General features: G+C 47.5%; 1 protein-coding gene across 5 annotated transcripts in view; it reads right to left on the bottom strand.

Annotated features, from left to right (window-relative positions):
• Positions 1 to 702: 702 nt before the first annotated feature.
• The window catches only part of TTLL5 (tubulin tyrosine ligase like 5), a 1,386,223-nt gene continuing 1,365,795 nt past the window's right edge, over positions 703 to 21,130 (bottom strand). For all 5 annotated transcript variants that reach the window (XM_086937525.1, XM_086937527.1, XM_086937530.1 and 2 more), the window contains one exon: positions 703 to 2,135. In XM_086937525.1, coding sequence (XP_086793651.1) covers positions 2,129 to 2,135 — 7 coding nt within the window. In that variant the 3' untranslated portion in view covers positions 703 to 2,128. The remainder of the gene's footprint in view (positions 2,136 to 21,130) is intronic.

Here is a 21,130-nt window from a genome sequence, read left to right as displayed (position 1 = left end):
GCTCCCTCAATTGCGTAATGATGGTCAAAACCTCACATTTGAATGATTTTAATTGAGTCACAGAAAAACATAATCCTAAAAAGAAATAGAATCAATTACAAAAACCATTTACCAAACTTACTAATGATTTCTAATCTAGTCTATGCAGGTAGATGCTTCCCCATGGTTGAGAACACAGCAAATCAGGATCATACGTCTCCTGTCTTTAGGAGGCTGCAGAGAAATCAAAATCTACAAGGGGATTGTGCGGAAATGGATACGGACTAATCAAGGGGTCTGTTTGAAACTTAAGGAAGATGTCTTTTAGGAGCATTTGTCTTGCTTCCCATACCGGATCTGAAGGCTTCCTAGAAAATGTTGGGTTTTCACCCTGCTCTTTCACACAAAACAAGGTATTTTGTGGGTGTGAGGGTTCAAATACAAACACCACTGGACACAGTATGCATTAAACATCATTTTGAAGAATAAGAATTCGGTGCTAAAGTGCCATCTTATCTAGTTCGTCTTTCAGTATAAATCTCCGAAACAGAACTCCCCCCCCTTGAAACGCCATAATGATTACAAAAAGTTAGATGTGCACAGAGAGACATACATGCAGGGGTAAAGGGGGGTGGAAGCAAACACACACACACACGCCTGTTTGAAGGATACTTGGTGTGTGCACACCTCGCTTCATTAAATAATAATTATGGCAAAGATGGGTTTTCATAAAAACTCTTTAATTAATCTGTACATGTATTTTCAAGCAGTAAACAAGAGCTGTGTTCAATGCTATGGCGCCGGCAGCGACAAACTCAGAACCAGATGGACAGAGAATTGCCCAACAACTACTTCCAGATACCTTATAAAGGAGAGCTGTCATCAGGAATGTGCCAAGATACCATATTTCTAGGAGGCAACTGCAGAATACGCGATGGCAAACCAGTAAGTATCACTAGCAATGTCACAGAACACCAGACCTTTTGCTGATCTACAATGCTCCATAAATGCCTTATGGGGGGATACGACCCAGACTGTGCTAATTCTGCTACATCCTTCATCACCAACACTTTTAATTTACAAAAAGGGTAATGTATGTAAAATGCTGCTATCTTTCCACTTTTCCTCTGCAGGTAAATGCCTTGTTATCAATGTTGGCCGCTTTGCCATTTATTGAATTTTGGAATGGCAATCTACATAACTTCCACTGTCAAGGTTGGCCGTAAAACTCCCTGAGAAATTCAGTCATTTCAGTCCTCCAGCTGCCTTTCAGTATAAACTAGCAGAAGTTGTGATTAATGTTCGTTTTGTGGTTACCCCCACTAGTACCAGCTGTAGGTTGAGCTGTGTTCATCAAAATGGTGGGACTGAGGTAGTTACTCCTATAGATAGAAGCAGCCTGGTACCTGGTAACCACAGTTGAACTCTGTTATCACAGGAATGGTGTGTGTAAAACAGCCCAGTGGGTATTAGTTGCAGGAGGGACAGCAGGAAATGGTTATATGACTGCAGTATCGCTCACCGGACATCAGTTGCATGGTGGTCTGTAGTGATATCTGTTGGTATCAGCTGCATGACTTCTTTCCTGTCTCAGAGGTATCACCAAAGTGGCATTGATGGTTGAATCCTGTGATCATCAGTTCTGAAGTAATTGCAGCTGTGTCATCAAAATAGCATCCATCTAGACACAGCAGAACAGTCCTGTCACTGCAGCTGCACTGCCTTTGCCCCATGTCCCTTGGCTATAACCAGTTGTGGCTGCTGTGTGATCCTAAATGTATCAGCTGTGTGATGAAGTAAAGTCCAGCAGGCGACAGCAGTAAAGGCCAATAGCTATTGGGCTCCTGATTACAATACTGAATCAAGTGGAATTTGGTGGTGATCAGGAATAAGATGGAAGCAGGAGTATCCTATGAGTATGAGGACTGTTGATGGCAACACAATCATCTGGACCTCAGCTCATCAGACAATGAAGTGCAGTCCCGTTGTATCAGCTGCATGCTGATTTCAGCAGTATCCTGCAGTTATCATCTGTGTGGTGAATTAATTTGTCCGTCAAGACACTGCTGTGTTCATCTGAGGCTCCCCCATCTGGACTGCTGGTGCTGTCCTTCAGCAATTTTGGGGGGTGACTTTTTCTTTACGCTCCTTAGTAGCTGAGAAAAAACAAAAAACAAAGACAGCAGGTTATCCTTGAGCTATAATACATGACCTGATTGTAGCACAAAAGGTTTAGAATAATGACACTTTGGGTTGGAAGTTGGTGTATGTGTCATCAGATAACGAGAACTGGAGCAAGGCTAAAGAAACCTCAGCAAAAACAAAAAGTTATTAATTTGTTTCCAGAAAGCACAGACCAAAAGATGTCTCTTTAAGTCTGGGTCTGTATGACAAAGCCCAAAGCATGTGCCACAGGATTGTGATAAAAAGTCTGAATCACTTTAGACTTCAAATACAAAGTAGCCGCATTCCAGGTCAATAAAGCATATACTGTATTACACGACAACTCTACCCCGTATGAGCTAAGACACAGGTGTACAAAGTCTGGGCACTGTGAAAGCTTAGGTAAGAATGGAGCATAGATCGAGATTCAAAGCATTGTCTCTGGTACAGCAGACCAAAGGTTGATCTTGGGACCATTTCCCAAAAACATCTCTTTTTATAAGCTTGCTCCATGAGAGTGGTAAAATTGCTAACCACTTAATAAACTGTGCATCCTAACTTAAGAAAATTGTGCAGAAATCCAATTTTCCCAGTATTATACAACTACATTGATGAATTTTGGCTTTGGTGAGGGTGTTTACCTCGACAAGGAGTACCTCTCACTATTCTTTATGTTAGGAGATGTGGTGGTCAATAATGTTTATATGCTGTAAAAGCTGCCAAACATACAGGCCCCCCTCCATATATTTCTTCAGGGCTTGAAATGTAAAGCTGCCTGGGTTACACAACATATACTGAGCTGTATCTCATTACAGTTATTTTGTGCTATAGTATTCAGATCAGCAGGGAGCACAGATACATGGTTACACAGCATCAACAGTAGTGTATCTTGTTGCTATTATTTATTCTGGAAAGCAAAAAAGCATTGCCAAAGCCAACAGGGCTCACCCGTGACACTTATTGTTCATGCCAATGCTTGTTATTTACCTCTGAAGGTGTCCAGTGAACACTGCCATCATTTTCATGAACACCCGAGGAGCACTGGTGAGGCCAAAGGAGAGCAAGGAAATCTGACGTAAGGCCTGTGGGACTGCCAACCTTAAACCGCAGGGAACGCCTGTGGGATTTAAGGGTGTGGGTATGAAAATATGCAGCCTGCACATCCAAAGCTACCCTCCAGTCTCCTGCATTCAGGGCAGATGCAACCTATGCCAATGAGTGCATCTTGAATTTGACCTTTTTCAGTAAGAAATTGAGAGGGTGAAGATTTAACATAGGATGAAGGCCTCCTTCCTCCTTAAACACCAAGAAATATTGGGAGTGATATAAAGCCTCTATCTCTGATGCCAAAACCCGTTCGCCTTTGGACAAAAGAGTCTGTACTTCTTTCTGCAAAATGGAAACATGGTCTTCGCTCTGAAGTGATTGGGATATACGATGGGTTACACAGGAATGGCAGGGAGTATCCTTGCTGAACTATTTGGAGAACCCGTTTGTTGGATGTAATGGTCCGCCACTCATGGTGGTAACAATTTATCCTGCCCCCAATTGGATGGTCATGTGCTGCCATAGGTAAGGTAAAGCGGCTTGGATGCTGAAGAGGGGGAAAAGAGGTAAAGGCACTGGGTTGTACGCTGCCCCTGAGGCCCTGGATGCTGCCGGCGGGACCCCCAACTCTGGCTTCAAAAGGATTGCGGGGAGCGGGTCCTGTTGCTGGCATGGACGACCTTGCTATTGTCTTTGAGTCAAACCCCTTCTGAAGCCTCAAAAGAAGTTAAATTGCTGGAGATACTGTTGCACGGATGCAGAAAGTGGGAGAAAGTACAGGAGGCACTGGAGAAACAGTGAGAAAAATCTCCCAATCCACTTCACCACCTGGGAGTATTTCTACACATATTCCTAATAAGAAATTGTAAATTGCACCAAAGAATGATTTGCAATTTCTTATTAGGAATCTACTAAAATGTATTTGGTAGAAGTGGGTGCAACTTGCACTGGTTTCTACCGAATGTATTAGTATTTTGTGACCCAACCTATGTATTAATGAACAAGTTACTTACCTTTGGTAACGCTTTTTCTGGTGGATACAGTATTTGCCTGTGTATTCCTCACCTTATGTATATCCCCTGCGCCAGCATTCTGCGGAAATTTTTCGTAGCTCTCTGCGCCGGTGAGGTCGTCACAGCGTCATGGCTCTGCACGCGGCTTCGCATGACGTCACCGGAGCCATAAGAAGACCACATCGGCGTGATGACGTCAGTTCCACCCATTTTTTCCGTGCCACTGAGGCAAAACGGGCGAACCGACCACAGAGACAATGCATACATAGTATACAGAACTCACACAAATACACTCAGTGTATAATGAAAGACTAAAGCTTGCCCTTCAAACAAGACAACAATAAATGAATAGAGGTAACAAAGTCTTGAGTACACAAAAATACATCAAATAACTAATACTTCAGCTTTTATGATATTAAAGGGATGACAACGGGGAGGTGGGTGGGTCTGTGAGGAATCCACAGGCAGATACTGTATCCACCAGAAAAAAGCGTTATTGAAGGTAAGTAACTTGTTCTTCTGATTGATACATCTGCCTGTGTATTCTTCACCTTATGAATAGAATCCAACAGCAGTACTTCACCCGGAGGAGGGTGTCCACCCTTCTATACCAAAAAGTCCTGAAAAACAGAGCGCACAAAATAGCCATCCCTCCTCACTTCGGAATCTAAGCAGTAATGCTTCGTGAAAGTGTGAAAGGAGGCCCAATTTGCGACTTTACATTTGTCCAAAACAGAAACACCTCTAGACAATGCAGAAGTAGACGATTTAGCCCTGGTGGAATGAGCTCTAATGCCTACAGGAGGCTCCTTACCAGCCAGGGAGGAACATATCTTGATGCACAAGATGATCCACCTGGATAACGTGCGCTTGTGCACCGCCTTGTCGTTCATACAACCAGCATATCCAACAAAGAGCTGGTCATCCTGACGAAAGTCCTTTGTTCTGTCCAAATAGAAGCTAATCGCCCTCTTTGGATCCAAACGATGAAGTCTCTCCTCTTCTTAGGATGGGTGAGGGGGAGGATAGAAAGAAGGAAGGGTAATGGACTGACCTAGGTGGAAGGGAGTCACCACTTTAGACAGAAAAGCAGCTCTGGTCCTAAGTACCATCCTTTCAGCATGTATGGTCAGAAAAGGCGGCCTTGAACTCAAAGCCTGGAGTTCACTCACCCTCCTGGCCGAAGTGATAGCTACCAGGAAGACTGTTTTAAAAATTAAAAGTCTCAAAGGACAACCATACATAGGTTCGAATGAAGAACCCATTAAAAAAGTTAACACCAGATTCAAATCCTACTGGGGCATAATAAAAGGAGTGGGAGGAAACATGTTTGTCAGCCCCTTAATGAATCTTAAGACTTTAGGAGACTTAAATAAAGAAGGCTGATCAGGTAAACACAAAAATGACGACAATGCTGACAAATATCCTGTAACGGTGGCCACAGCACAACCCTGCTGGGCCAAATTTAGAGAAAAACAAAGAACATCAGAAAGATGAGCTTTTAAGGGATCAATAATAATAATAATAATAATAATAATAAAGAAATGTATAAAGCGCATGTTTACGCCATCTCGGCGTGTCCCCGCGCTGAATGAGAGGGAAGAGACATACTGACCGCAACTGAAGATCACCTCCAAGCTAACCGGAAAACAGATATGTTTAAGCGCCTTTCTAAACTTGGCTTCAGAGATCTCCACCCTGAGTTTTACAGGGAGTTTGTTCCAGTTCTGAGCTGCCAGAAACCTAAAGGAACGGCCTCCCATTCTGGCCTTCTTTACCTTCGGAATTTTCATCAGGCCGGTCCTACTGGATCTAAGGGACCTGTCTGGTACATACCTGGTGACCAAGTCACTCAGATATGAGGGGCCAAGGTTCTGGGAGATGGGGTGACAGGTGCATAAAGCCTTAAACATCACTCTTTTCTGTACTGGGAGTCAGTGCAGTGAGTCCAAGGCTTTTTTTGAAGCCGCCCTCCTAGGCTGCATGAGAACTAACCGTGCTGCAGCATTCTGCAAGACCTGTAGTCTCCCCAGACCTTTTGCTGTGGCCCCAAGGTAGAGAATGTTGCCATAGTCTAGGCGAGAGGTAATAAGAGTATGCACCATCGTCTTCCTAGCTCCTATAGGGAGGAGATTTAACGTTTTGCGCAGATTTTTTAGGACTCCAAAACATTTCCCCACTACCCTACTAATATGTCCATCATAGGAAAGAGTGGAATCCACCCAGACCCCCAGGTTTTTCACCTCAGTGCATGGAATGGGGGTAGGGCCCAGACTCGGAGGCCACCAAGCTGCCGTCCAGCTCGATGTGTCACCTCACACCACAGGCACCTCTGTCTTGCTGCCATTCAACTTCAGACAGTTCTTATCCATCCAGGAGGCCAGCTCCTGCATGCAAGCCCTGAAGTTAGAGGCCGCTACCTCTGGTGCTTGGGATAGGGAGATCAGCAGCTGGGTGTCATCAGCATAAGAGACAACCCCAACTCCAAAATCCTGTACTATCTCCGCCAAAGGAGTCATGTACAGGTTGAACAGGGTGGGGCTTAGGGAAGAACCCTGAGGCACTCCTGCCTCCAATTTAAAATCATTGGAGTAATGTGCACTGTGTCTAACCTGGAAACTGCGGCCTACCAGGAAGGACTTCAGTCATTTCAGGGCCGGGCCAGAGACCCCGCCCTTGTTCAGACACTGCAGCAAGGTGTAATGTGCTACAGTGTCGAAGGCGGCACTGAGGTCTAACATGATCAGAGCCATAGTGTGGCCGGCATCAGCCCTCTGTCTAATGGTTTCCGTGGCGCGTAGTAAAGCAGTTTCTGTGGAATAACCCGCGCAAAATCCCGATTGTGACGGATGCAGGAGACCCGCTTCTTCCAGATGTGTCATGAGTTGACGATTAGCCACCTTCTCGGCTTCCTTTGCCAAGAATGCCAAAAGCGAGATGGGTCGCAGATTTTCTAATTTATCTTGACTGATGTTCAGCTTCTTCTTAACTGTGAGAACAATGGCTCGTTTCCAATTCTCTGGCAATGTGTGTTGATTGAACGAAACCTCCAACACATGCCTAATGAACGGCTCAAGAGTCTCCAAGCTCTCGCCCAGCACCTTAGGTGGGGTGGGATCTCTCGGAGAACCAGATTTAATACTGAGACAGATTTTACTGAGAGTCTCTGGAGAGGGAACAGTAAAGTTGTTCAGTCTCAGCCCTGCCATCGTTTCTCCCATCTGCTCCTCAAATTCAACACCCCTACTTCCGATCCCAGAGAAGGATGAATAAATATCCTTCACCTTCTCCGAGAAATAATTCGCAACCTGATTGCAATCCTCAACGGAGCCCCTGCTTGGCAGAGCCGTCGCAGCAAGGGAGGAGATCTCCTTATATATTTTAAAGAGTTCTTTTGTAGAATTCTCCGCCATCCCAATTCTGGCCTTGTAATGGGTGGCTTTAGCCCGTCTTAAAAGGCCATGGTATTTCCTCTGTTCCTCCCTATATTACAATCTATCCTGGTTCAGAAATCTCTTTCTCCACTGCCTCTCCAGACGTTTACAATCAGCTTTTACGAGATGTAGAGCAGGGGTAAACCAGGGCACAGATTTATGTACCCTGCCCCTAACTTTGTTCAAGAGCAGTGGAGCCACCTTATTGAGAGCGTCCATTATGCGCCTATCCAAATTCATACAGGCGGTTTCACTATCTGAGCCACCCGGGGGCCCACCCACTATCAGCTCTCTATTAAAATCATCCTGTACAAAAATGTTCCATTTCCTACACGGGTGATTGCCCCTCACTATATCCTGGCTATCAGTCTCTGGTACCCTTATCCCAAACGGCACCAGAAAGTGATCCGACCATGGAACGGGGATGGGGGTGGACACCACTACATTCTCCCAGCTGGCGAACACCGGATCAAGTAGGTGTCCGTGCTGATGAGTAGGAGAACATGATTTCAGGTATAGGTGAAGTGACTGAAGATCCTGGCGCAGGTCAACTGTTCCCTTATTCAGAGGATCCTCCAAATGGAGATTCAGATCACCCAGAACCAATAACTTATCGTGTCTTAAGGCTGAATGAGCAATGGCCTCCAGCAAACTGGGCATGAAGCGTGTCGGGGAACCAGGGGGGTCTATAGACCAAAAGCCCTTTCATCGTATGGTTAGAGCTGATGTTCAGCATAAAGAAGCGGCCTCACTTTCACATAGCATAACTGGTTCAAGGGAGCATTCCAAGGGAGATCTAGAAATCACCGCTATCCCCCCTCCTCTGCCTACCGCCCTGTCAATTCTGGCTATAGTATAGCCGTAGGGGAGAGCTTCTAAAATATCTGGCTCAGAGTCAGCGTCCAGCCAGGTCTCCATAAGAAACAGGAGATCAAGCTTAGTGTCCGAGAGCAAGTCAGAAATTTCGATTCTGTGTTTGATGAGAGATCTACAATTCAGTAACCCACAACAGAGTACCTCTCTCTCTACTTGCCTTATGTGGTCCAAGTTCCAGCTAAACGGACAGTAATTGCAGGCACTAGCTAGAGTAGCCTCCCTGCTGTGTCTGCAGGCACTATCCATAAGGGGGCATAATGCCTGCAGTTCCGCGCTGTCATATTGTATTCTGACCGCAGACCACCTATAATAGTAGACAGACTTGGTGGAGTGTCGCCTGGCCGATAGTATAACGTCCACCACATCGGGCAGGAGAGAAAAATAATTCAAGTTTCCCCGTTCAATCTCCAGGCATGAAGGTGCAGGCTCTGGGGGTGGGGGTATAGAACTTGCCCTTCCATCTGAGAGAGGAGGTCTGCCCTGAGAGGGAGACGGAGAGGAGGGTGTGACGAGAGGTGAAGAAGGTCTGTGTAGCACACCCTTCCTGGCCAATCCGGGGCGATCAATATAACTTGAGCCCGGTCTTGGCGGATCTTCCTCAGAACCCGAGGAATCAAGGGTATGGGAGGAAACGCGTAAAGGAGTTGCAAGCTCCAACTCCAACTCAACTGAAACGCGTTCCCCAGCGCTCCCTGCCACGGAAACGGGAGCCTGCAGAATGACGGGCAGTGCGCGTTCTTGAAAGTGGCAAACAGGTCCACCCGAGGAATTCCAGACGTCTGGAAGACGTGCCGAACTACTTCTGGATGAAGCCTCCACTCATGGTTGGCGGAGAACTGCCGACTGAGACTCTACGCTCGCACTTTCAGCACCCTGCCCAGATGATTTGTCATCAAGCAAATCCGATGATCCCGAGTCCAGTTGCAAGGCCTCTCTGCAGAGACGTACCTCCCTGTTTGTTGACATATCACATCGCGGCAGTGTTGTCCATCAGGACTTGAACTAATTGACAGGAAAATGACGGGAGAAAGGCCTTGAGTGCCAGACGTATCGCCCGCAATTCCAAAAGGTTGATGTGAAACAACCTTTCCTCGGGAGACCAAAGACCCTTGATCGCCAGATTCCCCAGATGTGCACCCCACACTAGGGAAGGTGGAAGGGCTTTCCTTGAGACAGAGTGCCCTCACGCTCCACCAAGACAGATCCGCTGCAGTTTCTCTGGAGATCTTCAAGTTCAAGTTCGGTCATTTATAGAGCGCACTCTGCGGAGACACCACTGGAACGCCCTTATGTGCCAGCGTGCATGGTTGACCAGCAGGATGCAGGAAGAGAACAGATCGAGCAGGCGAGGGACCTCCAGAACTGGAACACCCGCTCCAATGTAAAACAAGGGAATCATTTCCTGTATGTCGAAAATCCTTTGAGGAGGTGGGAAAGCTCGACACGCAGTGGTATCCAGTACCGCCCATATGCACAGATTGCACTGAGAAGGCACCAGGTGAGACTTGGGTACATTTATCGAAAAACCCAATTTGTACAACAGCTGGGTTGTAACCTGCAGATGATGACGTACCATCTCTGGGGACTCTGCCTTCAAGAGCCAGTCGTCCAGGTAAGGGAAAACCGGAATCCCCGACTTCCTGAGATGTGCAGCCACCACTGCCATATCCTTGGTGCAGACTCGAGGTGGGGTAGTAAGACCAAACGGAAGGACCGCAAACTGGTAATGTTGAGACCCAACCGTAAAACGGAGATAATTCCTGTGCGACTTCAAGATTGGGATATGAAAATACGCATCCTGTAAGTCGATGGACACCATCCAGTCCTCTAGTTGCAGCGCCTGAAGAACCTGCGCTAGGGTAAGCATCTTGAACCTCTCCTGCTTGAGAAACCGATTCAATATTCTGAGGTCCACGATAGGACGTAACCTGCCATCCTTCTTGGGAATCAGAAAATACCGGGAGTAGCACTCCTGATCCCTTTCCTGCTCTGGAACCACCTCTATCGCACCTTTCTGTAACAGGGTAAGAACCTCCTTCTGGAGGAGAAGCAAATGATCCTCCGCGCAAAACCTCTGACAAGGAGGGTAAGGAGGGGGAAATTCCCTGAAGGGAAGAGCGTACCCATTTTCTACAAGATCTGGAACCCAAAGGTCCGAAGTTATTCATTTCCAGTCTTGTAGAAAATGGGTAAGCCGGCCTCCCAAGGACCCACATGATCCAGGATGGCGGACCTAGGCTGCTTTGATGCATTACCGGGAGGGGTCGGGAAGTAGAGGAGGAGGAGGAAGAGGGATGCCGTCCAGCTCCACGAAGGCGACCTCTGCCTTTATCTCTGTAGGATTTATAGAAAGGGTTCTGTTCCTGCTGCTGTGGCTGACGGAAACGAAAGGAAGTTTTCCCAAAACCCCGGTACCTTCTGTAGCTATAGCCTCTTGACTGAGACTGTAAACCCAAGGATTTTGCTGTGTCTTTACTGTCCTTAAACCTCAACCATGCATGTCTCCTAGTAGCAACAGATGAACCCATCACCCTTGCCACTGAATCTGCAGTGTCCAGGCCCAACTGGATTACTTGGCGAGCAGCCACCTAAACGTCTGCCAAGACTTCACTTAAATTACCCCGATCCTTTTCAGATAACTTAGGGAGAATCTACTTGGCAGAGTCCATAAGTGCGTGAATATATATGCCCAACAAACAGGTTGCGTTGGTGGATTTCAAAGCCATACTGGCTGACGAAAAAACTTTCTTTGCAGAGTGCTCAAGCTTTTTTGAATCTCTGTCAGCCAGTGCTTGAGGAAAGGAACCCACAGACTTCTTTGAGCATGGAGGCTGAACCACCAAACTCTGAGGTGACGGGTGAAAAGAAAGAAATTCAGGGTCCCCTCGTGCTGGCCTATATCTTCTAGAGTAGGTAAGACTAGCCAGAAGGTTAGTCCAATCATGCACTGTTCACTTGGTGTTATCCCACACCTATTCAAGTTTTCAATTTAAATTAATTGATAATACCATCACTTTTCATACATTTTAATCTTTCTTGGTTTCATGTTTCACTTCACATGTCATAAGTTCATCACAATCAATTCTTGAACATTATATATACATTTTGAAACTGTTCTCATAACACTTTTTATGTTACAGTCAACATTAACATATAGCACGCCCGATGCATTTCGGTACCCAAACGGTACCTTCCTCAGGGGAAAGTCTAAAAGAAAAAATGAAAATGTGTTGATTGTTGTGTGTGCCCATGGTAGCTAATAATACATCTAAATCAATGCGGAATCTCGTACCTTAATTGGGTTGATAATTATTGAGTCTCGCCTGAAAATGGAAAAACTTTTTTATGTGACATGTGCCATCACATCTAACAAATTAGTACTGAGCAGTGGGGTATTTGATGTTGGCTTACCAGAGTGTACTTGAAAATCGCGGTGATATGTGCTGTAATAGAAACCCACATGCGTGGTCTGTTAATTCAATGCCTACATATGACTGGCCATACAAGCTCAATGAGCATGAAAGATTTTGTTGTATCTACTTAACAGTATCTCATTTCCTACCTGTATGTTCGGTCGGTCGACTTTAAACCTGTACGTTGTTAGAAAAACAATGAGAGACTAAATTAGTCTCTGTCCTTTGTCAGATATATCTCTACACGACCTGATAATAGAACACGGCTTCCTACCTGGAAATTTAGCAATCTTCGCGTATCTGAAAGAAGATCAGAAGCAGGTATAAGTCAATGTTGTTAAAAAGCCTCTATGGTTCTAAACGGAAAAAATCGGAAAGAATCCAAACTGCATACCTAATGATAGTTTCTCCCCGTTTATCCCAGTTCGCCGATCTCCAAGCGTTCGAATGTTGAGACGGTGGCCGCCATGGCCAACAGTAGTAAATATGCACGACTATAGATGCCGAGACTATAGACAGACTAATATTCAATGCTGCCGATCGCCCGTTGCTACCCGGATGCCATCTTAAAAAGGTGTGTTATTAACGCTTAATGCTGTTGTTAGTCAACAGTGTCACCTTTATAAATATAAACCGAGGATTTCTATGTAGTATAAGTAATTTCTATGTGACATTTTTCACAAGACTGGATGAAAAATGTATATCAAAGTAAAATCCTCTATAGACTAACTAATACTCCGTTACAAACGGTTCGAATGCGGATTGAATCCAATTATATTGGGAGCTCGCTCTAAGCGTTAATCACTGATAACCTGTCTGGAGATTGACTCATACGATGAAAGATAAGGTATAGTCTCTGAGAATGTGTAACTCCTACGATGAGCCGATGCGTAGTGTTGCTAACGAAAGTATGTCCACAGTTCAAATGTTAATACTCTTGTCACGGTCGAATCAGGAGACTAATTGTTGTGTAAAAGCCATAACTGTCGGTGAAAGACACTAAATGCGTGTCAATGTAGTAGGTAATTGGGGTTACAGGTATAACTGTGTACATATACAAAAAATACATACATGTATTAGGGCAAGTGAGTAACACATATGGTGTCTCGAGTATGTCAAAACTGAGTCCGAGTGATATCAGTAATGTACGTGGGATGTAGTGTCAAACTGAATTCACCAGCTAATCTCCATTTATATACTGCTAAACTTGTGTAGGCAGAACCATTGTAAAGTCATTGCAAGAATCACCTTCCTATAACAGTGTCCCTTTTCTGAAGCATCATTTATAGGTAACATGATAGATCGTATCTGTCATTAAACCCTGTTGGGGACATTGTTTGTAAAGTCTTGATCCAATATAGTTCTCGTTGGAGAAGTTTCTGTCGATTGTTGTCTACACCCTGTTTCGGTGTGATCTTCTCTATTATACAGAAACGTAACTGGGAGATGGAGTGTTTTAATTCTTTCCAATGTTGTGCTAATGGCGATGCCAATGCTTGGTTCCTGATCTTACTTTTGTGCTCCGTCACTCTGACTTTAAGTTTACACTCCGTTTTTCCCACATACATCATGCCGCATGGGCATTTGATGCCGTAGATCACATTCTGTGTGTAGCGTCAACAGCGCGGAAAAAAGGGAACGGACGTGGTCTTCTTATGGCTTAGGTGACGACATGCGGAGCCGCGTGCGGAGCCATGACGCTGTGACGACCTCGTAGGCGCAAAGAGATACGAAAAATTTCCAAGGAATGCTGGCGCAAGGGATATTCATAAGGTGAGAAATCCACAGGCAGATGTATCCATCAGAAAGGTTGGTTCATGAAATTCTGATTCATAGTGGGTTGCAATTCGACCTACCTCATTAATATGCATGAGGTAGGTCATAAATTGAGACCCACTAGGATTTTTTTGAGCCACAGGCATTGTGGCCTGCTTGAGTCAACAAACCACAGTGGCTTTAACTTCCTTTAAATAAAGCAATATTATTTTTGTAAATGCATCCTGGTTTCCTAAAAAGAAAACCGGATAAGTTTAGAAAAGAAAATGCAGGAGGTCAGGATTCCCAGTAGTCTTAGTCATCCACACTGAGATCCAGGACAGAGGCTGAAGCATCGGGATCATAGCCTGAATGACCTGGACTCTCCATTCCCGTGGTAAAGTATGAAACTGTACAGAATCGAGAATTGCTCTAAAGAAAGGCATCCTGTGTGGAGTCAGATGTGACTTCAGCACTTTGATCAAGAACCAAAACGATGTTAAAAGGTCTGCTGTCATCTGGAGGTGGTTGATGACTGCCTGCTGTGAGTCTGCCTTCAACAGCCAGTCGGCGAGGTAGGGAAAGACTGGTACCCCTGACTACCGAAGGTGTGCTGCGACCACTGCCATCACTTTTGATAACACCTGAGGATCACTAGTGACACCAAAAGGAAGTAATAGAAACTGAAACTGCTCCTGGTCCACTTTCAGACACGAGGAAGGCCCAAACCCTCTCTATGGCCGCTTTGGCCAGAACGGGCCAAGTCCTGCCAGATGGACATGTGGTCCTCAGCTGTCCTGATTGTGGGTGGAAGGTGTGGTGGGGTTGAAAGAAATGGGAGGCCATAGCCTTGATGGACAAGTGAGGACTCATTTGGCAGATGGATTACCATCCACTGAGAAAATACAATATTCTGCCCAAAGAAGGGTGGCTATGTGCTGCAAAATACACACAAAAGAGATTTTGGGACTGCATCAGCTAGAAGGGCAGGGGAGGACCCGTCTGTTGTCCCTGATGGCCTGGGTGTTCCCTTTGCAAGCCACGGCCTAGGCCACAAAAGGACTAGGAGATTTGTTGGGCTGGCAGCAGGGTCTGATATTGTCAGATTTGGAAACTCCTAACTTAGCCTCCAAAAGGGGCAAAATTGGTGATGAAATTGTCTTGGAGGAGCAGACATTCCCAAGGAACATGTCGTCCCTATACGGCTTGAACCTTCTTGTCTTATGCAGTGACATTTTTTGCAAAAAGGGTTTTGAAAAGACCAAGGATCTGCATCTGAAGGTGCAGAAAGAAAAGAATACTTGGGTGCCGCTAATGTGGAACACATAATTTCACTTACCGGCAAGCAGATGTACTGCTCAAAAAGTTTACGTATCCTGTCTGTCGTTTGGGGCATATTCACAAGGTGAGGAATGTGGGCTTAGAAGTATCCATCAGAAATATGTTTTTGCCAATTGTGCACTATGCATCATTTTGTGATTCCATGTGCAGTATTTAGCTTGTGTGCACTAAAGTACATTTTCTTCTTTAAAAGTAAAAGTACTGACTGGACAAGGATTTATTACTGAGTTTCCATCTCACATAATTTCCCAGAAGGAGCCTTGAGTTGCTCTGCCCCCGCTACCTTGAGGTTAAGAGTTGGTTTTCATTTTAGGATAACAATCAGTAGGAGGAGCCCTGGCAACATGGGGAGCAAGCTTAAATGATACAACTGGAGACCAGGGAATCCTCCATGCCTTTTCACCCCAAACCATTTTTTGCAGTACATGACTTCTTGGGACATCAGTTGTAAACATCAGCACACAAAACTGATTGTGATCCGCAATAACGGACTGCATGTGGACCCAGAGAAAAGGCCTCATGAGTAGGTCAGTAATTAGCTTTAAAAATATTGGCCGTGAGTGATGGAAGACCATATTACTTAAAGGAAAAGTGTCTTCCCACTCATGATATATATTTGTTGATCGCTGGAACAGAAATGATCTGAACTCCTCAAAGGAAATCATGCCAATTTTTATGGTGTCGGAAGAAGTAGAAAGTTGAGTACAAGATCTTTGTTTGGGGTGCAATTTGCACTCCTTGGAAGAAGCATTGGCAGCAAGTCCTCCAGTTTGAAATGAAACAGGTCTTTAATGTTTTGAAAGACTTGGAGCCTGATCCGATCTCTCTAGGAAAGCACTCCGTACGACTCGGATCTGGAGGGCTTTCCCAGCGAAACGTGCTTTGGGTGTCCGATCGAGCAAGTACGATGCATCTGTATGCTTATGGACTCAGTTTGCTCGGACTCCCATTGAACTCAATGGGAGCCTATGTACCGACGCATTCACAGGCTCCCATAGCAAAAAGGGGTGGGTGGGGAAAAGTGGACACCCTGTGGCTTGTACGCCATACTGTACGTGCTTGGATCAGGGGGACCCATGGGCACCGCCTGTGACAGATTTGGAGGGCCCTGGGTGAAAGGGGGCCTGATGTGGCCCCCGAAGTACGATTCCGACAACCGTTTCGTCTCACTGAGACTGAGTCGATGCGGCTGTCCGAATCGTGCATCGTACTCGCTCGGTCGGAATTCGGCTCCATTGCGTGGCACGATTCGCCTACAAACGAGTCGTACGGACAGGATCGGGTTTGGAAATGATTCGATTGGCGCGTACGCGATCTTCGCATCATACTTGGTCTTTTGGAACTTTGTAAGATTCAGTCGGAAACAAGGGCTACGAATCGGATCTGGGAAAGACAAATCCAATTCGAAGACCTTCCGAACGATTTTGGAAATGGGCCCTGAGAAGGGTGGTGAGCACCCTTTTGCAAGGTGAAAGTTAAAGAACTCAAGGATTTTTTTGTCATTACTTCAGTTTGCCATTTTTTGAGAACTTTGTCAGACACTGGTGAAAACAGAGTCTTGAATTCAAATTGCAGATCTATGACTTTATCCTGAATGTTCATGGTTAAGGGAGATGTCTAGAGGGGGGAGGGGGGGGGGGGCGTGGCTAGCCAGCCAAGATGGTGGTTGCCTGAAGCCTGGGCTCCGGTACTGCCTGGGGGCAAAATCCTGATTTCTGCCGCCTGGAGGGCCAATAACACCCGCTGTGGCTCAGATCCTGCTGCGGAGATCCCGACGGGAAGCTGGCCGACATTGCGAGCAGCAGAGTCCCACGCTGATGCCCGGGCCCACTGGGGCCTACCTCCGCGGGAGAAGCCGGGGAGTCAAGTGAGTGCCGGATCCGCCCAGGCGGATGAAAATCGAGGCGTCTGGTCCCGGGCCTAGCGGACACCGGAACGCGCCCTGATCACTGAGCGGCTGCTATCTCGAGGGGCGGTGGACCGGAGCACTGTGAGTGGCGGTGAGGGCACAGAGGAAGGACGGCGCTGGAGGGTTGGCCCTGGGAGTCGGGGAGAGACCCAGAACTATTCCGAGCGCCAGGCCGGCTGGGGATCCAGCCCGGCAGCGCTTCAGAGAAATCCGTGAGTGGGCTGTGGAGTGTGAGGCTCCTGCAGCTGGTGCCTTGTTAATAGCGGTCCCTGCACCTATAACTGAACGGTGTGGAACTTGGATTCCTTGCCTGAGGGGGCTGCCTGCTCCACCTCCCCCCCCTGTATGACCTCCACCCACAGAACTCTCCTCTCTCTTTGCCCCGACTGGCCTTAGAGACCGGCGGGGTGACCGTGTGGTGACAGCCGGGCCGGGGCACATCAGGACTGTGGGCTCGTGTGGCCGAGACGGTCTACGCCTTGAGAGGAGGCCTCGCTCCGACCGTACACTTGACGGTGGGCGAGTCTGGGACGGAAAATTGCAGTGGCGGAGACCAGGAGACGTGAGATTGCGGCGAGAGAAGGCGTGGGGACCCCCTAGTGAAACGCTGCCTGGGGTTGCGGAGGGTTGGTCAGCCACTGGCCGCATTGGATATGGTTCGCAAAGGGGCGAAGACGCAGGACAGCAGGGAGGACATGGCGGGGGTGCAGCCTGCCCCGGCCACGGGGAGTGGCAGAGCCTCTTCCAACATTGGTGGGTCGACCATTGCTGAGGGTCAACAATCAGACAAACTGGACCTGATTTTGAAAAAAAATCAGGGATTCTAGGACGGTAATGGAGCGGCAACTCGGGACCCTCACTACCAACCTGTCGCTGCTGCGGGCTGACCATGGTAAACTGGCTGACAAGGTCAAACACCAGGGTCTAGCGATCGCCGACTTCACCCCGGCGGTACAGGACCACACGACGTTGATTCAGCGGCTGCAGCAGCAAGTAACGTCACTACTGGACCGCGCGGAGGATGCAGAAGGCTGCAACCGCCGCAACAATATTCGCGTTATTGGCCTTCCGGAGTGCTGCGAGGGGATATATGCGGCGCAATTCATGGAACAATGGTTCCGGGACCATATCGCTGCAGAAGGCCTATCAGCACACTTCTGTGTGGAAAGAGCGCACCGCATCCCCACTGGGCGACCTAAACCGGGACGCCCACCTCGCCCCCTGATAGTACGATTACTGAATTACCGGGACCGGGATGCCATCCTCCAAAAAGAGAGAGAGAAATCTCTCATACAATATGAGAACTGCCGCGTGTCTCTTTACCCGGATTATACCAACCTAGTACAAAAGCAATGCTCGTCATATCAGGAGGTGAAAAAGAGACTTCAAAAGGCCAAGCTGACATACGAGCTATTGTTCCCAGCCCGGTTGAAGATTGTGTATGACAAAAAGACGCATTTCTTTGAGAGTCCGGCGGACGTAGAGGAGTGGCTGGACGTAATGGACATTGATGGAGGCCCTGGGACCACTTGGAATGCGACTGCCGATGGCGCGGGAAAAGGTTCGGGACTGACCGGAGGAGGCACCAATGCCCTGGGAGGGAAACCGGGGAATCGCGGCCCATCGAAGGAGAAACAACGGGAAGAACAGATAGACTTTGTCGAATTGGTGGGTAGTTTTCGGGAGGAGAAGGAAAAGATCAGCACAGACACGGAGGACAGCACGAATCACTCTGATTCGGAACATAGCATGGTCTTATTCCCCACAGTCACATCTAGGGCGGCGGACGCGCTGTTGGACAATTGATGGGCTGTGGTGACCGGTCTGCATTGGGCGGACCGATTGATGACATTCAGTATCCTTTTTGATGATAACTAAGTTCTATTTGTAACCTTAAGATGCAGGGGGGATCCGGGGGGATCGGGGAATTGTAATTATATGTTTTCTAGGGGGGTTGGACTGCGGAGGGGACTCCCCTCTTGGTGGTGGAGGATCGGAGGTGAGGTCTTCCTGGTTAGTTTCCCCTATATAAGTTCATATGCCCCCGGTTACAGTAGGACCTCCAGATGGCAACGAAGGACAGCATCCTGGAATGGTTGCCCCCGGGCTGGTTCACCGTAAAGCCCAAGGCACACTAAAAGGGCAGTTAAGATGGCCAGAGCAGCGCTAGGCCACCCCCCAAATGGCGAATTCAAGCATGTTTGGTTCATTCAGTTTATAAATTCTATGTTCGGCTCAGCACCGTTGAAATGCTGCGCAACGTTAGTTCTGTTCGGGGAAGGGAACGCAGGGGTCTCCAGGTTGACACTCACTGAATATAACAGGAAAGTTCTACCAGCACTCAAGATTCAGATAACAGGAGATAATGGCTGAAAGATCAGGAACATATAAATTTGCCACCTGGAATGTGCGTGGGCTTGGTGCAGTCCAGAAAAGGCACCACATCCACGCGTTCTTACTTAGACAACATGCACAGATTACTTTTTTGCAGGAGTCGCACCCAACGACAGCAGAGGCGCAGACACTGAGGAAACGATGGAGGGGCACTATATACTCCACAACATACTCTGCCTTTTCCAGGGGGCCACCATCTGGGTCCGACATGGGACGCCCTGTGTTGAGATAGAAAGGAGAGTAGATGACCAAGGGAGATACATAATGGTAAAGGGAACGCTAGATGGCACTCTGTTAGTCATAGGCAGTATATAAGCTCTGAACTTCGACCAAGAGACGTACTTGGGTAAGATAAGCAGAGTGTTGTCCGACTGGGCCGACATCCCATGGATATTGGGAGGAGATTGGAACATGATATTAGACATAGATCTAGACAGGTCGCCCCCGCCCCCCCCCTCGATCGGCTGGGGTCACGAAAATGACGGAGGTGTTTACGGCCTGGGCTGCGGGATGGGGACTAGTGGATGCATGGCGAGAGTTACACCGACCCATAAGGAGTATTCATATTATTCCCCTGTCCATAACTTGCACACACGACTAGATAGGTTTCTGTGCTCCGGTTCCTTAGTGGCGAAGACTGGCAGTATGGAATATTAAGCCAAAAGTTTCTCTGACCATAGACCACTGACTCTTGATCTTCTTTGGGGTAGAGTACCGACCCCGGTACCTTCCTGGAGACTTGACCCAAGGCGGCCCTTTTCGAACGTCCCTGTCCGATACCCTAAACAGGTATTTCCTCGAAAATTGGGATTCTGAGACGTCTAACTTGGTGGTGTGGGATGCTATGAAAGTAGTAGTGAGGGGGGCCGCCATAGGACAACTGGTTGGGGCCCGACAAGAAATTCATAAGAGACTCTGTGCAGTCGAGAACCAACTAAAAACACTGGAAAGAGAAGCCAGTTTGGACCCTGAGAAACGGGAGGAACTGCAAACAGGGAATATCGACCATGCGGAAATCCTGGAAACATTACGGGTCATTGACCATAAGGAATATCTACGATGGCAACACGCAGAGGCAGACAGGTCCGGTACCCTACTAGCCCGCCTAGTGCGAGATCGCCCGGATACTCCGGTGATTACCCAGATACGCAATGGAGCGGGCAGCATAGTCCACACACAGTCCGGGATCAACGGGGCGTTCCATGCCCACCTACAAGCTTTATACGCTCCCTCCCTCATGGAGGACCCGGAGCGAGTGGCAGAGTTCCTGCGGGATATACCTTTTCCCACCCTAACTGAGGGTGTTCGGAAAGACGTTGATGGTCCCATAACACAGCGGGAAATTCGGGTCGCCATACGGTCCCTGAATAGAAACAAAACACCAGGCATGGACGGGTTGCCAGTTGAGTTTTATCAGACCTACTCAGATCTCCTAGTACTGGTCCTAGAAAAGATATACAATGTGGCGTTTGAGGAGGGTCGACTGCCCGCTTCTACGATGCAGGCCCTGGTCATATCGATACCCAAGCCGGGGAGAGACACACTTGAATTGACTAATTATAGACCTCTGTCTATGCTCTTGACAGAATACAAAATCCTCAGTAGGGCCATTGCCTTACGGATACAACCCCACCTTTCTGATTTGATACACCTGGATCAGTGTGGTTTTCTCCCGGGAAGAAGCACGTCTCAAAATACACGTAGGCTTCATGCCCTCATGGCTGCTACGCCACAGGAATATCCCCGGGCGGGCTGTATAACACTGGACCTGAAATAGGCGTTTTGACTCCCTGTCGTGGACGTTCA

This window comes from Lissotriton vulgaris, chromosome 9 (assembly GCF_964263255.1).
Source record: "Lissotriton vulgaris chromosome 9, aLisVul1.2, whole genome shotgun sequence".
NCBI classification, from domain to species: Eukaryota; Metazoa; Chordata; class Amphibia; order Caudata; family Salamandridae; genus Lissotriton; species Lissotriton vulgaris.
Note: the sequence above shows the minus strand (reverse complement) of the source record. Positions and strands in the feature narration are given on the sequence as shown.